This window comes from Poeciliopsis prolifica, unplaced genomic scaffold (assembly GCF_027474105.1).
Source record: "Poeciliopsis prolifica strain line A6 unplaced genomic scaffold, Auburn_PproV2 SCAFFOLD086, whole genome shotgun sequence".
Taxonomy (NCBI): Eukaryota; Metazoa; Chordata; class Actinopteri; order Cyprinodontiformes; family Poeciliidae; genus Poeciliopsis; species Poeciliopsis prolifica.
In genome coordinates this window covers 934,984-957,079 of record NW_026562461.1, presented here as the reverse complement: position 1 = coordinate 957,079, position 22,096 = coordinate 934,984, and the positions used below count along the sequence as shown (strand labels likewise).

The 22,096-nt window shown below is 38.6% G+C and overlaps 1 protein-coding gene across 4 annotated transcripts in view; it reads right to left on the bottom strand.

Moving 5' to 3' along the window:
• The window catches only part of LOC129353182 (transmembrane channel-like protein 3), a 79,465-nt gene extending 60,066 nt beyond the window's left edge, over positions 1-19,399 (bottom strand). Inside the window, exons 1-5 of one of the 4 annotated variants that reach the window (XM_055022418.1) lie at positions 19,152-19,399; positions 18,617-18,763; positions 16,607-16,682; positions 1,241-1,322; positions 976-1,082 (exon numbers count right to left, since the gene is read on the bottom strand). In XM_055022418.1, the coding sequence (XP_054878393.1) occupies positions 976-1,082; positions 1,241-1,322; positions 16,607-16,682; positions 18,617-18,763; positions 19,152-19,273 (534 nt within the window). In that variant the 5' untranslated portion in view covers positions 19,274-19,399. Of the gene's footprint in view, positions 1-975; positions 1,083-1,240; positions 4,400-16,606; positions 18,526-18,616; positions 18,764-19,151 lie in introns of those variants that run through there. The other 3 variants (XM_055022416.1, XM_055022414.1, XM_055022417.1) reach the window with 3 other exon arrangements.
• Positions 19,400-22,096: the final 2,697 nt, after the last annotated feature.

Below are 22,096 nucleotides of genomic sequence, written 5' to 3'. Positions count from 1 at the left end.
AAATGCCTTTCATTCATATAAATTTAATTTATAATCTTAGGCACACTCCTTCTACAACATGACAACATGATCGACATCAGAACTAGCTTTCAGCACGTCTCATAAGAGGGAGATTTTATGCCATCAGAATTAGTTTTGGAACAAAAGTTTCACAATAAGCAACTGAAACAATGTTTTCTTACTGGTCTTGGTGAAATATATTTTCTTCTAATGGTGCGTTCAAACCAAACGTGTCAGGCACGTCATGGCGCTATTTGAAGCGTTTTGAGTTGGAGACTGACCATCAACCAATCAGAGAGGCTCTGCTTTGTGGCGTACTGTGAATTTTCTGATGTGATCTCAGAAAAAAAAAAAAAAAAAAAAAAAAAAAAACTATGGAGGATAAACTAAATGTTGCTGTTTACTCTTGACCTTTAATCTACAGCCAATAAAGTTATCACTGTAGAAATCTCTTGGACGAGGACGTTTCGGCCCTGGGCCTCATGAGGTGGGCTGCAGGTGTTTTTGGTGTCTCCAAAGCTCCTCCTCTTTACCGGTGTTACTAATCTATTCATTTGGAGCATAGAATATTTAAACCTGGCTGTTTCTACTTTCAAGCTCACCTTTAGTGCCGATTAAGTTATAACTTTTACTTTTTAAAAATATTTTCCTGCATTTGAGCTATCCAAATCTGCCCAGCAAAAATGTTGAGTAATGTGAAATAAACTTTGTATTTATTTATGTATGAGATGGTGGAAGAGTTTAAGGGACACAAATTCCAAGGAGTTTCCTCTACACACCCGTCCAGAGCGATTTTGATGTGCCTAACGCGTGTCTAGGGTAAAATGTCGTGTCTAACTTTAACTCATGGTCCGTTTTTGACGTGCGTAACTCATTTGGTGAGAATGTACCATAATTATTTTTGCCTTTGCTAAAGTTTTGTTCAATATAAGTAAAAGTGAATTTGCATTTTAAACTTAGTCTATGGACACTGACCTCTGGTAGGACCACAAAAGATCCTGTCATGATGGTGAGGACGATGTTTATCCCAAACAACCAGCGAAGAAAGATAAAATAGGAGGCCACGCCTGATCCAAAGTGACCTCAAGAAAAATAAAAATGCTACTAAAAATGTATTGAAAATATTTCATATACTGTAATTAATTTTTTTCCCCTGACAGCAACAAAACACTTATTAGGTTCTAAATAAATGTGCCCATTAAAACAAAACATACAGAAACAAGAGAAGAACATTACTTACTTTCAATTTTTTTGATCCTCACTTCCCACGGAATGAATGTAACAACAATGTTGTAAAGAACACGGTAAAGTTTTTTCAGCAGCTACAGAGGAGAAAAGTTTAAAAAAGCACAAAGTCAGAACAGTGGCATTAGCACAATGCAGAAGACAAGATCTTGTTTTAAAGTCCTACATTTTTTTCAGTTCATCCTTTGAAACGATTAGTGGCAGTTAAACTAAGTATTTACATCTAGTTGATTTTATGTAGAAACTCATATTTTAATATAAATGCCTTTTAATTTATAATCTACGTAAACTAATCAACTCTACAATATATGGAATGGAGTTAGTTAACATATACTAAGACAGTTTAAATAATTAAAGTTGTAAAACAAACAAGAATCTGTTTTTTTAAAATTTGAGTTTGTATTTCATTTGTTATGAGAAATGAATAGGAAAACAAGAAATAATGTCTTGCACCAGGAGTTGTAATGACTCTTTTTGTCTCCCAAAACAGTAAAAGAATAAGAAAAATGAGTCATACCAGAGTTAAGTTTTATGCATTTACATCTGTTTAATTTTACTCAAAATCTCAGTCCTGCATCAGTAGATGCCAGTAAAGTCTCTTTAAGTTCTTCAGACTGGCTGCCACCAGTCTTAAGATGGTAAAAGAAGAAGAGCTGCCACTTAATCTTGGTGGAGGGGTTTGAGTGCCCTAGGAGCTTTGCTGTCTGGGGTTTCATGCCCCTGGTAGGTGCACCTCCCCTAGGACCTTGGTCCCTAACCAAGATCCTCGGTGAGGGACCAGACAAAGTGCAGCCCAAAGACCCCTATGATGACAAATAACTGTGAACTTGGTGTCCCATCGCCCGGACGCGGGTCACCGGGGTCCCACTCTGGATCCAGGCCTGGATGGGGGGGCACGATGGCAAGACCCTGGTGGGTAGGGTTTTACCCATGGAGCCCGGCTGGGCTTAGCCTGTAAAGGAAACATGGGTCCCCCTTCTCATGGGCCCACCACCTGTGAGAGGAGCCAAACGGGTCGGATGCGATCTGAGATGGGTGGCAGCCAAGGGAGGGAAGCCTGGGGGTCCAATTTTCGATTGCAGAAGCTGGCTCTTGGGACTTGGAATGTCACCTCTCTGGTGGGGAAGGAGCTTGAGCTAATGTGTGAGGTTCAGAGGTTCCAGCTAGAAATAGTCGAATTCACCTCGACACATGGCTCTGGTTCTGGAACCAGTCTTCTTGAGACTGGAAGTTCTTTCACTCTGGTATTGCCCATGGTGAGAGGCATTAGGTTGGAGTGGGCATACTTGCTGCACCCCATCTTGGCGACTGTATGTTGGGGTTTACCTTAGTGGACCGAGACAGTAGCCTCCCTCCACCTACGGGTGGGGGATAGGTTCTGACTGTTGTTTGTGCTTACTGGTAGAACAACAATTCAGATTACCCACCCTTCTTGGAGTCTTTAGAGGGGGTACTGGAGAGTGCCTCTCCTGGGGACTCCCTTGTTCTGCTGGGGCACTTCAATGCTCACGTGGGCAATGACAGTGAGACCTGGAGGGGTGTGGTTGGGAGGAATGCTCCCCCAATCTGATTTTGAGTGATGTTCTATTGTTGGACTTCTGTGTTTGTCACGAATTGTCCATAGCAAACACCATGTTCAGGCAAAAGGGTGTCCATTTGTGCACTTGGCACCAGGAGACCCGAGACCACAGTTCGATGATCAACTTTGTCATCGTTTCGTTGGATCTGAGGCAGTATCTCTTGAACACTCGGCTGAAGAGAGGTGCGGAGCTATCCACTGACCACCACCTGGTGGTGAATTGGTTCTGGTGTTGGAGGAGGATGCCAATCAGACCTGGCAGGTTCAAACTTGTTGTGAGGGTCTGCTGGGAACATCTGGTGGAATCCCCTGCAACATGGAGCTTTAACTGCCATCTCCGGCAGAGCTTTGAACGCATTCCGGGGAAGGTCGGAGACACTGAGTCCGAGTGCACCACGTTCCATGCCTCCATTGTCGAGGAGGCTCACCAGAGCTGTGGACGCAAGGTTGTCGGTGCCTGTCGCAGCGGCAACCATCGAACCCGTTGGTGGACACCTTCAGTGAGGGATGCTTTTCGGCTGAAGAAGGATTCCTATTGGGCCTTTTTGGCCTCTGGGACTCCGGAAGCAGCTGATGGGTACCGGCGAGCAAAGCGGCATTTGGCTCAGGTAGTTGCAGAGGCAAAATCTCGGGTGTGGGAGGAGTTCAGAGAAGCCATGGAAAAAAGACTTCCACATGGCTTCGAGGCAATTCTGGTCCACCATCCGGCGTCTTAGGAGGGGGAAGCGGTGTAGCACCAACACTATTTATAGGGAGGATGGTGTGCTGCTGACCTCGACTCGAGAAGTTGTGGGCTGTTGGGCTGCCCACAACTTGTGCATGAGAGTTCACCCAACTGGTCCACATGTGTTTTGTGGACTTGCAGAAGGGTTCAATCGTGTCCCTCAGGGTGCCTTGTGGGGGGTTCTCCAGGAGTATGGGGTACCGGGCCCTTTAATACGGGCTGTCAGGTCCCCCTGTACGACCGATGTCAGAGTCTGGTCCGCATTGCCGGCGATGAGTTGGGCTCGTTTCTGGTGAGGGTTGGACTCCGCCAGGGCTGCCCTTTGTCACCGATTCTGTTCATTACTTTCATGTACAGAATTTCGAGGTGCAGCCAGGGTGTTGAGGGGATCATTAAGCATCATTTTGCAGATGATGCCTGTTGCATCATCTGCAAAAGCATCTCTGCTTTTTGCAGATGATGTGGTCCTGTTGGCTTCATCAGGACGTGATCTGCAGCTCTCGCTGGAGCGGTTTGCAGCCGAGTGTGAAGTGGCCGGCATGAGAATCAGTGCCTCCAAATCCGAGGCCATGGTCTTGAGCTGGAAAAGGGTATAGAGTGCCTTTCTGGGTCGGGGAGGATGTCCTGCCTCAAGTGGAGGAGTTCAAGTATCTCAGGATCTTGAACTCAGGATCTCCAGGGTCTTTCAGATCTCAGGAAGAGCTGGAAGAAGTTGCTGGGGAGAGGGAAGTCTGGGCCTCCGATCTGAAGCTGCTGCCGCTGCAACCCGACCGCAGATAAGCGGAATAAAATGGATGGATGGATGGATGGATGGATGGATGGATGGATGGATGGATGGATGGATGGATGGATGGATGGATGGATGGATGGATGGATGGATGGATGGATGGATGGATGGATGGATGGATGGATGGATGGATGGATGGATGGATGGATGGATGGATGGATGGATGGATGGGATGGATGGATGGATGGATGGATGGATGGATGGATGATGGATGGATGGATGGATGGTGGATGGATGGATGGATGGATGGATGGATGGATGGATGGATGATGGATGGATGATGATGGATGGATGGGATGGATGGATGGATGGATGGATGGATGGATGGATGATGGATGGATGGATGATGGATGGATGGATGGATGGATGGATGGATGGATGGATGGATGGATGGATGGATGGATGGATGGATGGATGGATGGATGGATGGATGGATGATGGATGGATGGATGGATGGATGGATGGATGGATGGATGGATGGATGGATGGATGGATGGATGGATGGATGGATGGATGGTGATGGATGGATGGATGGATGGATGGGATGGATGGATGGATGGATGGATGGATGGATGGATGGATGGATGGATGGGATGGATGGATGGATGGAATGGATGGATGGATGGATGGATGGATGGATGGATGGATGGATGGATGGATGGGATGGATGGATGTGGATGGATGGATGGATGGATGGATGGATGGATGGATGGTGGATGGATGGATGGATGGATGGATGGATGGATGGATGGATGGATGATGGATGGATGGATGGATGGATGGATGGATGGATGGTGGATGGATGGATGGGGATGGATGATGGATGGATGGGGATGGATGGATGGATGGATGGATGGATGGATGGATGGATGGATGGATGATGGATGGATGGATGGATGGATGGATTGGATGGATGATGGATGGATGGATGGATTTTTTGGGTAGAGTAGTCCTGTGAATGGAAGGTTGGAGGTTTATTTCCAGCTTCCTTCTGCAACATGTCAATATGCCTCTGGGCAGATGGAGAGCCATTTCAGACAAAATTAAATAAATAAGTCGTAAAAAATAAACAAATGAGTAATTGTCATCTTTATTCCTATTTATATTTATTCATTTATACATAATTTTTTTCACTTCCTTATTCATTTATCCTTTTCCCATTTTCAATTTTCCATTTTCATTTATCCTTTTTCAGTTTTCCATTTATATTTAATTTTCCATTTATCCTTTTTAATTTGTTTTTCTCTTTTATCCTTTTCCAATTTTCAATTTAATTGATCCTTTTTCAAGTTTCCTTTTTTCCCAGTTACTGGGAAAAGGGTAAATGACAATGAGGAGGGGCGGCATCATTAAGCTACAACTTCTCTCAATAGTTTGGTTAGCAGCACACTGTACTTTGCTGTAAGAAAGACGGTGACCTCCCTCCGGCTTATCAGTGAGCCAGAGCTTGGCAACTTCTTTAGAAAATAGTGTTATGACTCCGGACTTGATTATTTTTTGCCAACTGAACATGTTTGAGTTGGTGATTCTCATGGACTCTGAGGTTCACCGTCTGGGTGTTCAGAATTTGGATGAAGCGGCTGCTGACATTGGCTTAAAATTGAACCTTTGATAGTCCTCCAGTTGCCCAAATGTTGCATCCGTAAGTGTTCAATAATGGATGGACACATCCGTAAGTGTTCACTCAACACTGAAAATTGGAAATTATAATTTCTCAATTTCATTTGGAAATCTGCAATGTTAAATATTTAAAGCATTCAGTCTTCGGGTCGGCCTGCCTTGCATGTTTCAGGTGTTTTCTTCTGTCACACACCTGGCTTCAATAAATGGCTGATTAACAGGCTTTGGAATGGAAAGGGTGAGCTTATGCAATCATTTGCATCAGGTGTTCTAGAACAAGACACATTTTAAAATGTGCAGGGCTGTGTTAATGTCCAGTTAACAGTAAGATACAGGGAAGTTGCAAACATTTTAATCTCATTGTTATATTTTCACTGTGTATCTGAAGTTTATCACATTTCTGGATGTTTGGTGTTTTAATAAAAGTTAAGTTGGCAGAGGATTTTAGCAGGGCCACAACACCATGCAACATATGTGTTTTAAAAAAGAGGCTGTACTGTTGAGCACAACAGAATGAATTTTTCCTCTGATGTTTGGATGAACTCCTCTCTGTGGAGGTCAGCCATCTCTCTGCTTCTTCCTGAAGGAGATCATTGTGAGCAGTTCTGGTGCTGCTCACTACGCAAATGATTCTGCTCACCGTTAACCATGTCAGCCATGGGGTCTCTCTCCGTGAGACTCTCACAGAGAGAGCAGTCATTCATTTCCTTGGCCCTTTAATAAATAATGAAACAATGCATTCTGAGTGTTATTCCTGATTCAATTGTTAATAGAAACAATGTCTGATATCACAATAAGATTAATTTATTTATTTTGTTAAAAGCCCACTCTTCTGTTCCGTTCAGAGTTTAGGGGTGACTAACTACATTTACTCAATTACATGTGCCAGAGTAACATTTAGAAAAACAAATGTACTTTTAGGAGTATTTTTACTATGCTGAAATTTTTACTTTTACTCAAGTAATTGTATTAAGTATCACTACTCTTATTTGAACAAAATTGTCATTTTGTCTTTAAAATACTGATATTTCCACTGAACTTTATATTTTGGTCCATCTAATTGTGTGATTCTTAGATATTGAATAATTCATAACTTGATCAGTTGCTTTTTACTTACTTCTTACTTGAGTAAAAACAGTAGTACTTCAACAGTAACCAAATTTTGAAGCATAGACCAAAACATAGGCATACTAAGGTGTGCAATTTATACATTTACAAAGAACTTAAATTATATATAGTCATTTTTACTTTACATACTTACAAACATGTTTATCAGTGATAGACAGAAAATAACTGGAAAGACTGTGTAAATTTAAAGGCATTTTTGTGGTGTATTCATTTTTGATTTACAAAACTGAGCACCACCCAGGTTCATTAATCAGTTTAAGGAACTGACCAAATCCCTTCAGTGCTATTACCTCGAGAAATAATGAGATTTGGTTAAGTATAATAACAGACTTAAAAGCCAAAAAATGATCAATTATTACAAGCCATGCAAGTCATACAAATGGAATGGATACAGAGTTACATTCCAGCATTGGGCCTCACTTCGCACACCTTTGGGGTTACCCCAAGTGAGGCATAGACTGTAGCACAAGTTTAGCTTTTATCCACTCTGCATTCTGCACATGCCCTAAAAGGTACTGTCATCAATTTCAGTCTAGCGTCAGTCACATTAAACATGGTTATGTGAGCTGGAGTGTACATGTAAGCAGATGAGAGAGGAAAACAGAATCCATAACAGTATTAACCTAAATAATACCTTGCTTGTACAAGAGATATGAACAGCCATTAAAAATATATATACTGTCATAGTCTTCTTCAAATTTCTTTAACGTTCAGTACAACTATTTTCCATGTCTTATGACTGTGTTGGCGACCACAAAGTACAATATAAACCAGATAGATATACTCGCATGCTTCTCACCTTAATGGCCTGTCTGGACAGACAGCAGCAGTGGATGTCAGGTAATGGAAAGATGGCCTCCAATGCAGATCTCCAAAGCTTGCCATTCTCATTCTTTCAGCTCGACAAAATAACTAATTCTTCGATGCTCCATAGACTTGTCTCTAGAGCTGCAATGTCTGACCAACCGGAGAATTCCCAAAGCTTCAATTCTAAGCCAACGTCAGCAGCCACTTCATCCAAAGTCAGTGAACCTTAGGTTCCATGAGAGCCGTCAACTGAAACATGTTCTGTCTGAGCATCCACACAAAATATAATCAAGTCAGGAGTTGCAACATTATTTTCTGAAGAAGTTGCCAAGCTATATTGGCAACCAATAAGCTGGTGTTTTTTCAACAACACCAGCTTATTCACTGATAAGCTGGTGGGAGGTTGCAGCAAAGTACAGTGTGCTGCTAACCAAACAATCGGGAGAAGTTGTAGCCTGATGACGCCGCCCCTCCTCATTATCTTATTATCATTTACCCTTTTCCCAGTAACTGGGAAGAAGGGTAAATGAAAAAAAGAATAAATGAAAATGAAAAATTGAAAAAAGGATAAATATCAACAGAAAATTGAAAATGGGAAAAGGATACATCAATAAGGAAAATTAGGAAGTGAATATAAATATATAAATGAAAAAATATAAATAGGAATAAAGATATCAATTTCTCTATTTTTCCATTTCCCTACTTATTTTTTAAATTTTGCCTGAAATGGCCCTCCAGATGTGTTGGTGTACAAATGTGAGTATGAATGGGTGAATAAAGAGTAAAGCTGCCAAAAAGCTTTGAGTGGTCAAAAATGATCCTAGAATCACCCTTGGAAAAGTGCAGTGTAAGTTCAGTCCATTTGCCATAAATACAAATATAAATATTAAATATTACGAGACTTTAAGGGCTGAGAAACCTTCGTTTGCACCCGGGATCTGTGTTTCTTTTATCTTTGAAGGAAGCAATGAGTTTGTCACATTGGAGACGGATGGCCAGTTGGTCTGGTAGGAAGAATGGGTCGTTTGCATACGACCCAGAGTCTCGGGAACTGAACTTAACAACCCCAGAGGGGGACGAGAACTGAACCAGAGAATCCCGGGAACGAAACAGGATGCCTGCAGTCACAAAAGGACAACAGATGCCAAGCAGGGATAAGCAGTTGACACCTACCAGGAGATGCAAAGATAATACCTTGAGAATGTGTATTCTGTTTGCCTCTCCTTGTATGCAAATGTTTGTAATTAAGCTACGCCTCAATGTAATAAAATATGCAGTTGCAGAGGAGCATGTTTGAACTGGTCCAGAGACAGAGATAATGGGATGTCTCTGGGCAGAGTTCTCCATTCAATTGGAAGATTGCATAAGAAAATGTAACCATCTCCCTGTGTCCTGATTAATGTCCAGTGAGAGTGTTAGGTAATAGATCCAACATTAAATGAATGTGAACTAGTTCTCTTTACGTTATTCAAGGTCTGAAAGCACTGCATCTTTTTTGTTATTTTGACCTTTTCTCATTTTCTGAAAATAAATAGTAAGTTTTTGCTTGGAATTTCAGAGACAATGTTCATTTTATTTAAACATGTACCTACAAAGAGTAAAGTGAGAGGACTGATCATTTTTTTCCAGAGCTGTATATATATATATATAAAAAACAGTATCAGACTACATCATACCTCCCAACATCTGCTAACATTGAGACACAAGGCGCTGTAGAATGACAGTCCTAGTGCTGTCTGCTCCTCCGCAAATTAAAATAAGATCTGTTCAAAACTATGCATTTCATTTGAAGAACATTTTATCAAATTCATAGGATTAATAAACCTAAAACCAATTTATTTTCTAGGTATCTAGGTACTTTATTTGAAAGTTATACTTAGAAATGTCATTACCATAATTTTTATCTGAATGTTATGCGGCTGTTGGCCTTTTTTCTTTGAACAAGAGTGTTTGTCCATCTATGGAAACGTAGACATTATGAGTCGAGGTTTTACTATTTCAGTTCATAAAGTAGGTCCAGCGAAGTTTCTGTTCACCGACAGAGGAACAGCCGGACCCTAACATTCTGTACTGTTCTTTAGTTTTACCTCAGAGAGGTTTGGGAAGTGAATTACAAAACAACACAACAGTTACTAATCAAACTTTAAAACAGAGCAACAAGAGAATTAACAAGGCTAAAGACCAGGATCAGACTGACCCATTATTTATCCAAATATTTTGCACACTTGCAACATTTTGTATTGAACAACTACAAAATACTATTCAAATAAATAAAGCCAATACTGTACACAATTTTAATTCATAAATATCACAGGAATAATTTTAAATTAAGTACTACATTTCCCAAATCACAAAGCATAATATTTTGCATTATAAGTTGCCATCTGAATAAAGGTGTTGATGAAACAAGTCCGCCTCTTATGGCTAGTTAAAAAAAATCTATAAAATGGTCTTTATTGTTTCTTTAGAGGCTGGTTCTAGACCAGATTTGTGTTTTATGGGGAACACTTAAAAATAATTACACAAAAATCAAAGCAATATGTGATAATATCAATGAAATCAATGAAAGAGCCACTTGTGTCTTCAGACACTCAGGTCGCAGATCCCTGACCTATCAGATGGAAAATGTGATCCTATCTAAGGCTGTTGGAAACGAATATTTTAGTAATCGAGTAACCTATCAATTATTCATACGATTAATTGAGTAATTGGATAAAAAAAATCAGTCATATTTTTCACATTTGAGTTTTCCTAACAATAACTTTTCTTTAGTTTAAAAACGTAGAAAATGAACGTGTGACAATAATAGCTCACTTTCTAAGTTAACCTGAAGGAAAGTTACACAAAAATCTGAAATTATATTCAATTGAATATTATTATTCAATTTAATAATAAAGAGGCAGTCTCACAAATAAGCTAATAAAAAGTGTCTCTACTCCAGCTTTTGGCCAATGTATTCATCTTCAATTTAATAAATAATGAGTTCATCTGTGTTCAGCAATAATAGCGATGGGATTTAACATCTTCGTTCATCACACACAAAAACATCTACCAGGTATGTAACGCCACCCATTAGTGACAACCGGGATGATATAAAACTTATGTTCCAGTTTATCTGTAAAGCTACAAATCTAAAGGGCAGCCCGCAGTGTTCAGTCTATCCACTCACTTGTATGAACAATCCCGCCGTGCTGGTCGCTCTGAACCAGCAGCTCCTGGGAGGAGAAAGACTGCTGTACTCCAAGCATCGCACCCGTCATTTTAAAGATGGTCATTGGTCCCCCCAAAAAACATGAAAACCCGTACATTATTATGAATCAATCAAAACTTGAAAATTGGGCCTTATGCTGCCAACATTTAGCTTTTGTCAACAACTCAGGCAGAAAAGAATGTGATGCGTATCGCAAGTAACGACTCAGCCAGAACACGGTGCATTAAATAACAAAATGTAACTTAATCTTTGAGGCAGATCCATTTTTCTCGAGGAATTTTAATAATCGAGATACACAAGTCACTTGAGGAATTATTTCAGCCGCAATCCTATCTCAATACGGCAGCTAAAAGTGCAGAATTATCATTTTTAATTCATTGTTAAAGTAAAATTGTGAAGGTGAAAAAAAAATCACTAAGTATTAACAAAAGATATTTATTTAGAATAATTTATTTTGTTCCCCTCTGGGCCTCGTCAAAAACCAGCCCTGGGCTGCAGGGTTTTGTTTTTTTTCATTGATACAAAGTCAGGTTATCCAAACAAGTAAATCACATAAATAAAATAATAGTGAAATAATACAATGACCAACTGTGGTCATTCATAACATATATCAATATTTCTGAATAAAACACACAGAAGGTCCGAACAAACTTTTTTATGTTGGAAATAGGTATGCACTGTTAATTTATGAGCATGATTTGTTCTGGCCATAGTATTTTGGCTACAGCTATTACATATGAAATAAAGTATCATCCAAACTCAACATTTGAAGCAAATAAACCATCAACAGAAGAACAGGCTCAAGGATGTCTGATGAGGACGGAACCCTCTGCATATCAGGAGCACGATATTCCAAAACAAGCTGATTTAACATCGACTGGGGACAGAGCGACTGGTTGCCTTCCTCCTTCCCCTGCACTCTCTGCTCCTCCACTCATTCACAGGATTCAAAAGATACCTACAAAGAAATGTCTTCTGGACCAGAGTTTCTTAAATTTACAGATGGAATGAATCAACAGATTCGCCTCGGCACGTCTCTCTTTGGCTCTAACGTAGCAGACCTCACTTCATTTAAGCCACCTGCCTCTGACTCCCCTGTGGATCCATCACTCTGAGGCCAGGGTCCACATATTACCTCTACACCCGTCTTACTCTAGAATAGGTCAGGCCCCCTGGCACTGCAGAACAGGACATTACCTGTCCAGATCACAAGAAAATTGACAAAAAACAGAAATACAAAATACAGCGGTCCTAATTCAAACCTCAGACTGATTCACTGCCTAAAGGAACCTCAGACTGAAGAACTTTTAAGTGACCTCCAAGTCACTTAAATTAGCTCTTTTAAATACCACATCTTTCTGTGCTAAAGCTCTATTAATGATTTCATCACTGATCATAATATCTATGTTATGTTTCTGACAGAAACATGGTTGAATGACAATAATGGACCAATAGTGCTGATTGAATCAGCGCCTCCTAAATACAATTTTTTAAATGAGAATTGAAAACATAAAAAAGGAGGAGGCGTGGCTTCAATATTTACGAATACCATAAACTATAGTAACATTTCTTTGGGTCATTTCACATCTTTTGAGTATCTTGGAATTGAGCTTAAAAGCCACAAATGAACTTTGACATTAACTTTATACAAAACTCCAACAAACGTGGAAAATTTCTTGACTGACTTAAATGAGCTTCTATCTCTCATATGCATTGATTATGATTGATTAATAATTGGCTGTTATTTCAACGTTCATGTAGACAAACCCCAGTCAGGGAAACGCTCTTTAATATAATAGAGAATTTTGGTTTAACACAACATGTCAAACAAGCAACACACACTCAAGGACACACACTGGACCTGGTTATCAGTAAGGGTGTGAATATTTCCAATGTCTCTGTAACTGAAGTCGCCCTGTCGGATCATTTTGCTGTTATCTTTGAAGGTTCTTTATCCTTTAATCCACTTGGACAAACAGCTACTGTCACAAAACGTTCCTTCATAGAAAACAGCAGAAACATTTAATCAAATCTACTCTTCCTCCTCACCCTTAAGCTGTAATGATGTAGATAAGTCGGTAGATGATTTTCAGTCTAAAGTTTCATATATCATTGATTCTATTGGCCCAATTAAAGTAAATGTTGTGTCTGGTAGGAAGAAATCTCCATGGAGAAAAGCACAAACAGTTCGATCTGCAAGAGAACTCTGTCGCAAAGCAGAACCAAAATGGAGTAAAACTCAAGTTCACGTTCATAATGACATCTATAAAGAAAGACTATGTAACTATCACTCAACACTAAAACATGCAAGGGAGGCTTTCTTTGCAGATGTCATAAACAAAAACATGAACAATGCTGGAGCTTTATTTGCAACAGTTGACAGGCTCACAAACCCTCCTATGACGTTACCACCTGAATCCAATCTAATGCTGCCTGGAACAAGTTTTCCAGCTTCTTTTCAGAGAAAATAAAACAAATCAGAGGATTTTCCCTCAGGCTTTGAAAACAGCAGTCATCAAACCACTGCTAAAAAAGAACAATCTGGACAAATCACTACTGCAGAATCACAGGCCGATCTCCAACCTCCCATTCATCAGCAAAGTTATTGAATAAGCCGTGTGTAAACAATTAGTTTCCTCATGATGACCAACTGCTTTGACTCTTTCCAATCTGGTTTTCATGTTCACCACAGCACAGAGACTGGCCTAGTCAAAGTATTCAATGATATTCATATAAATATGGACTGTGGGAGAACCACGGTGCTGGTTCTGTTGGACCTCAGTGCAGCTTTTGACATATAACTGAATTGACTGGAGAGTTGGGTTGGACTCTCCGGTCCAGAACTGAACTGGTTTGAATCTTACATAAAGAACAGGGATTTCTTTGTTTCAATTGGAAACTTCTCATCAAAGAGGTTAAAGGTCACATGTGGGGTACCCCAAGGTTCAATCCTAGGACTCCTCTTATTCAATATTATATTCTCCCACTAGCTCAGGTTATAACAGGAAATAATATTAGCAACCATGACTATGCAGATGATACTCAGCTCTACATTATGATGTCACCAGGTGACCTTTGACCCCATCCAATCACTGAATAAATATTTAGAACAGATAAATGTGTGGATGTGCCAAAACTTTCTCCAGCTGAACAGAAACAAAACTGAAGTCATTATTTTTGGACCTAAAGAGGAACGATCTAGAACTATAGATCTAGAGCTATAGATCTAGAACTATAGATCTAGAGCTATAGATCTAGAACTATAGATCTAGAGCTATATACCTAGAGCTATAGATCTAGAGCTTTAGATCTAGAGCTATATACCTAGAGCTATAGATCTAGAGTCAATGCACAGCTTCAGTTATTACAACTAAAAACTAACGATTAGGCCCGAAGCCTGGGAGTAGTGATGGACTCGGACTTGAACCTTGCGAGACACATAAAGACAGTTACAAAGTCGGCCTTTTATCACTTGAAGAACATCTCCAGGATTAGAGGACTAATGTCTCAGCCAGATCTAGAGAAACTCATTCATGCGTTTATCTTTAGTCGCATTGATTATTGCAACAGCGTCTTCACAGGCCTGTCCAACAAATCAATCAAAGCTGATCCAGAAGCTGCTGCTCCTGTTCTCACTAAAACCAGGAAGATAGAGACATAACAGCAGTTTTAAAGTCCCTCCACTGGCTCCCTGTAGCTCAAAGAATAGACTTTAAAATACTGTTGTTAGTTTATAAATCACTGAACGGTTTAGCACCACAATACATCAAAGATCTGCTGTTGTTGTATTAACCTTCCAGACTCTCGGGTTCTGGTTCTGGTTCTGCTCTGCATCCCCAGAACCAGAACCAAAAAAGGAGAAGCAGCATTCAGCTTCTGCACACCACAAAATTTGGGACAAACTTCCAGAAAACTGCAAAACAGCTGAAACACTGACTTCCTTTAAATCTAGACGAAAAACACCTGTTTAGAATTGTATTTGAAACAGAATCAAATATAAATTTAATGATGGAACTTGACTTAATGTCATGTTTTGATTGTTGATTCTATGTTGCATGACTTTGTGTTTTTGTGTTTATGATGTTTATTTGAAATACCCTGCTGCTGAAATGTGCTATACAAATATATATTTGCTATATAAATTGATTGATTGATTGACTGCACCATATCAGCCTCAGGAGAGGATTGAGGATAGCCCTGAATGGGAATCACCACTGCTTGTTCAAGTCTTCACTGTATCTCCTGTACTAAATATGAAGAAGCAGCATTCAGTTTTTATGCTCCTGTAATCTGAAGTAAATTTACCAAAAAATGGAAAATGTTAAAATACTGAGTTCCTTTTAATCAAGGCTAACAACCCATTTGTTCAGAGCTGAGCTTGACTAATAACTCAAACATAATATGTCATATTTTTTCTTATTTTATCACTGTAATCCATTTCTTTTTTTGCTTATTTGTTCATTTATTTTCCATTTGTCACATAAAGTATTGTCGCTGTCTTGCCTTGCCTTAATAACTGTGTTCAAACTGTGTGGTAATAAGCTAACATCTTTTCTAATTGACATCTTTAACATCTGCCTCAAGAAAGCAATCAATGATTCTGAACTTTCACAACCATACCAGCAGCTGAATATCTGCTGTGTCATGCATGTGTGATTACTGCCCCTTCACAATGACATTATAATGACACACTATGAGCAGCTTACACACTACACAGCCAGCTTTCTTTGCACCAAATCTGTACCAGTTTACCTACCACCCCAACCCAGCTACATATTCTTTCATTTCTTGCCAGGTTGAGAAATTTATTCAGGAGTCCCTGCACTCCATCCAACTTTTGTTTCAGTCATAGTTAAAACAATGTCAGAACCTCCCCATTACTCAGAAAAACAGTACTTCAATATAAAAACAGAAACATCAAGCTGAAAAAACGCTGAGCTTTTGCTAACATTATAGACCTTATAGTATTAGTTACCTTGTGGATTTTCTTCTATGCTTTTGTGAGTTTTAACAATTTTCACAGAGGAAGGCTCTTATTTTATTGAATACAGTAGTTCTGATAGGTGAAATGCTAAAATTGAACAATGGATACGTTTTAGATCGCACAATCCTTGCTGCAGAGAGATGAAAGCTACAAAGAAGCCTTAAAAAATGTTTTACTTCATCTGAATTCATGTGCTGTCAACCTCCTGAGAAATTATGGGTTCAAATAATCCTTTCTTAAAATATTTATGGACACATATGAATATGTGGAAACCATGAAAAAATATTACCAAAAGTTTTTTGCAACACATGTATAATATGACTTAAAATTCTCATCTCCCCCAGTGCTGGACAATCTTGTGCTCCTGTTTCATAAACCCCCCATATGAGACAACATAAAACATTATATGTTAAAATTCATAAAGAGGTAAATAGAACTACAAATTGTATCTTAAGTTTCACTCATTTTAAATTGTGATCTCATGTTAGAAAGATAAGATAACCAGTGTGAATTGAAAGTACATCTGCTCCGGCGGTCTGATAACCTCTTGTTCTCGTCAGCTGGCCTTCATACTTTAGGACAATCTCTCGAGCCTGCCTAAAAACACAAACAAATAAGTGAAAGATGTTAAATTTACTGGGCACTTCTTGTGGTTGTCTGTGTTGTACTAAATCCAAAGAAACCTCAAAGTGAAGACACAATTGTCAATGACCTCTTGGGTTGCTACAGTCACAAATGTTAACACAATCACAGTGAATATGTGGACCTTCCCGGTTGAAACCTGTTTCTGTAGAAATAACTTATGATCTCAACAAGTAAAAAACAACAGTGGAGAAAGTGAAAAAAAAAACTTGCCAAAGTACAACTTGAAGACAATATGAAGAACAACATATTGCAGTGAAAAGCAAAAATAAATATATAGCAGCTTATTTGGAGGCATTTCCTGTACAATCAAAACTGGAGTGATTTTTCCAAACTATTGTTTCCACTCTGACACATATTTTCTCCAGATCTCAGACTACCCTAAACCCACCCGCTCATTTAGTGCCTAAGTAACTAAGCAAATAGCAGTAATGACCGGGTAAACGGGTCCATCTCGTTTAGCAGATGTGAAAACCATACTCCTTTTGCCACTATATGGCATATTCTGACACAAATGACAAACTACAGATTCTAATCAGGTTTAATAAGCCTAGTCTTTCATATGTTTGGCTTGCTACAGCACATAAAAATATAAATAAATAAATGGCCATTTGATCAAAAACGTATATTTGCACCAGTGTGATTGGAATCAGGTGTTCCAATAACTTCCATGACCACGGGTGTATAAAATTAAGCACCCTAGGCATGCAAACTGTTTATACAACCGTTTGTGAAAAATGCCTCAGGCATTCCTTTTCTCTTCCAACATGACTCTGCACCAGAGCACAAAGCAAGGTTCATAAAAACATGGATGGCAGAGTCTGATGTGGATGAACTTGACTGGTCTGCACACAGTCCTGACCTCAATCTAACAGAACACCTTTGAGAAAAATTAGAGCAGAAACTGAGAGCCAAGCCTTCTTGTTCTACCATAAACACATTCCTAAACCTTGTGGATAGCCCTGGTCTGTTCTAGCTGCAAAGGGTGGATCAAAGTCATATTGAACAATTTGGATTAGGAATGGGATGTCACTTAAGCTCATAGGTGTTTTTCTATGTGCATCCTATTGAAACCATTGTTTGATCAAAGTTCAGTTAACAGTTTTAAAGTACAGTCAAAGAAAAATACATGGAATTAGACCAAACTGTTAATGTAAGACTGATTTTTAGTAATTTAGAATAAAACAATATAAAGATGTGAAGTACAGGCTATGGCTGCAGCTGCAGTAGAAATAATCACAGTCATTCAGCCTCAGCGGAAAAGCGCAGACTTGCAACCCATCCCTGATGAAGGTAATAAAACCTCTGCAGTAATAACAAACTGCCCATATAAAACCTGTTAGTCATGGCACATACTCAGCACATCTTATTTTAGACGCTGTCTATCTATTCAAGCACCATTTGGAAGAGCTTGTTCTACAGATCCTAAAAGCTTTAGTTAAACATTTAAGGTATTTTTGGATTTGTTGGATATCAGATGTTGTGCATGGTTTTATCTAAACCCATGGACACAGAAACTAAAATACACTACAGTAATTTATTATGTTTTAAATGTGAATGACAATGTATTTTATTACACTGATCATGTTAAAATGTCAAAAATGTTATTTTGGTCAAATTGGCTGCTGTTGCTAAAGTGATTAAGAGATGAAAACTGCTATATTCACAAAATAAATAGTTATAAAAGAAAATGTTGTGCAATTAAAATACTACCGTAAATGAGTTTTTTGTAGATTAGGAAGAAGATTTGGTTATTCAAGTTTATGTTCTCCATTGGATATTTTCTTTTTTAGTTTTAAAACAAACCAAAGAAATCAGAAAGATGATCTTCTTGTGCAACATGTGTGGCACTTATTGCTGCAGAAAGAAAAAGACTAAACAAAGGATACTTTAAAACTTTGAGCTTGCGTCTCATTGGCCAGGGTCTGGAGCGAATGTTGGCAATGATTTCTTTTTGGAACTGAATGTTCTGGAACATTTCTTCAGGGTCATTGCTGTCCACTTCCTTATTATCTCCACGTTCTTCATCCGATGAACTGCAAGATATGGGTGCAATGAAGATGATTGCTAAGCAAATTCATAAAAAGAATCAACATAATGGCAACATCGTTGGCTTACATATAAACACATATAAACACTCACATTTGTGACAGAATTAAGAGCTGGTTATAGCTCAATTTAAATACAATAATTAGAAGGAGGAACAATAAAGAATGTCAATGAATTGGTATGTTGGCAGCCCAATAAAGGGAAAAACTGGAGTTTTTATTATTATTCTGTCTGATTACAATATTAATTTGAAGAGAGGCTACAGTCTGTTAAGAAAAAGAAAGATCTAGAACAGAGTCATCTTAATACAGAACAAAGTCCCCTTAGAATACTTAACAATAAAAAGGAACAGATTAAATTATAAGAGCAACTCACCCCTGCTGGTGGTCTCGGTAAGTGGAATAAATCCTTCTTGAGTTCTTCCGTACGGTCCGATGTCTTTTGGCAGCAAGAAAGGATCTACTGCGTCCAACCACAGGTTCAGATGCTGAACTCATTCTAACAAGTTTTGTGCGAATAACTGCGTTGATGATCAATGTGTAGACAATGCCACTCTCTTCTATGTCTCCTCTCAAAGGTCTGAGCTGGCGGTACCTGCTGCTTTGGAGCAACAGCACAGCAGTATAGACCCATGCACACAGCCATCAGTCCAATCACAGCCTGCAGAGACCACTTAAAGAGACAGCACTAGACTCTTCTTCACACACACACACACACACACACACACACGCACACGCACGCACACACACACACACACACACACACACACACACCACACACACACACACACACACACACACACACACACACACACACTCCAGGTAATAACCAAAGGACAGCTTGGGTAACTATGGTTTAGCTATTATATGTCTATGCATGAAGGTCAATTAATTTGAATACTTTGTGAAAGAATGATCTTGTGTTGAATCTCCAATCTCACTCCTTTTAATTAAAGCAGATCAACAGATGGATTATGGGGCTGGAACTTAGATAGACAGATGTCGCTTATTTAATTGGTGACTCTTTAAACAGACTCTGTGGACTACTTTTGATCAACGTCTTTCTCTATTAGATGATTCTTAAGAGGCTGTGTACTATGTGGCCCTGCATAGTATATAAACGTATGCTATAAAGTACAAAACAGGAACTGTTTGAGAGAGATTACATATCTATTAAACAGAACTTTGCTAATTTATTATTTTGATTTGAAACTTCCAAAGTAAGTCAATTCAATTCAAAAACCTTAATTTTTGTATTGAATCTCTTAAATTTTGAATCTCCTTTAATTGCCCGAGGGGCTATCAGTCCAAGGGGCAATTAAAGGAGATTTAATGCGGTGTTCAAATAGAGAAGCTTCTGTATGGACGTAATTATGAGGCTACATATGATTGCTATGAGTTTTGCTGGCAGATAATCAACTGCACTATTTTATAGCTGTAGCTTATGTACTGACTTATTGACTTACTTCTGAGCACATGAGATAAAGGGACCTGAGTTTCGAGTCAAGTCATGGGTGTTTAGAGAACAATTCCAAGTTGAATTTGAAGATTGCTATTGCAATTTAGGTGGAAGTACAGTGTAATTCTCTAACTTTATTTCTGACTAGTTATTTCAATATGATAAATTGGTTTCCCAATTAATAAGTGAAAGCTAGAGCAAACTACATGCATCATGTCACTTTTCTCTGCAGAAGTATAAGTCAGGTAGAGAAGTGGTGAAAGTTATAGTCATAGGATAAATAAAGGAAACTGACTTTGGAAAGAAGGGATACACTATATGCATTTTTTCCTTCAGACTACTCCTTTTCAGTCAAAACTTTTGCTTATATTAATATGTGACATGTTCATCTGAAACTTTGAGATGAAATCTTGTCTGAAAAACTGTTGGGTTTTTTTCGCCCACACAGACTTGGATCCAATTCTACGTCTGTTAATCAGAGTCCTGAGAAACCTCTGCAAATAGGAAGAAAACGACTCACTCCCAAAGAACAATAGCATTAAATGGGGGAAGCCTTTCTTGTGATCAAACAATTTGCAATAAGTTACAAACTGTCAAAATCTGAAAAGAAAGAAAGTACATCATTAGCTATGGAAGGAGTGGTGGGGTGATTCAAGGAAAATTGTCCATTTAACTGTACCATCTTCCTTATTAACAAATAACCAGTCTTTTCAGACTTTTATTTTTAAGATTCAGGATGTAAACAATGTATTGATGACAATTTGGTTAATAAGTTCCAGATACACACTTTGATTTCCAGCTCTGGTCCTGGTTTCTGCCCTGGATGGTAAAGCCTTACCTGCCATTACTCATTACACTGACCTGTCGAACTTTTAGTTTCAGAAAATCATCACTATGGAAGTTTTATTATCAGGATTCTGCAAATGAAATATTTTCGTAGTATATTTCAATCATTTCATTCCTTTCATTCAGTCTCGGCTTACTGAAAACAAGAAATTAACTTTCAGAGGAATATTTTGAAACATAATTTTGGGTATTATGATACTGATTTGACTTATTGATGCTTAACATTGATCATTTATAAGATTATCAATTACAAGAGGTGTACTGTCTGGTAATGAACAGATAGCATCATTAGGACTACGGAACAAAAGCTCTAGATAATGTTAAGGTAACAAAACAATTCATCACGTTGTGAGTAACTCTTGGAGCATAGTTGTGTAGTGAGTATGTTATTTTTCTTTTAGGTAAAGTGTACCAACAGCAAACATAATCAATGTTCTTCTAAGTTGGGCTTGTTGTCAGAAGATGTAAGTAAGACTACATGAGAGGGGGTATTTAAGGAAAAACACAGATTCACTGATTGTTTGTTGGTTGATATGTAGCATATATTTGAATTTGTGCAACAAACATCAAAAGACAAAAAAAAAAAAAAACTACATAAAACCTATAAAACCATCATTCAACAAATCGATAAAAAATCCAAGTGCTCACACATCAAATCTAAATAAATAATATAAATTGTAGTACATATTTTAATACAGACTGATGGTTCACATTGATCATTTATAAGCTTTATTAATAGAACCCTCAACTACTATGGGTGTGCTATATTTTGTTAGTGAACACACTTAAGTGTGTAAGACAATGGATGGAAGGAAAGCATCATTAAGACCAAAGAACATATAGCATATAATTCTGGGACAAAGGTTGGAGGTAATTTTAAAGGTAAAATTTTCCCATGTTGTGAACAACACTTGGAAGATGGTTGTGCAGTGATAAGAAAAAATATTAATTTAATTCCAATTTATTTGGGGGGAAAGCGGAAAGTTAAACGCCGGGTTACTGCCTGTAAAACATTC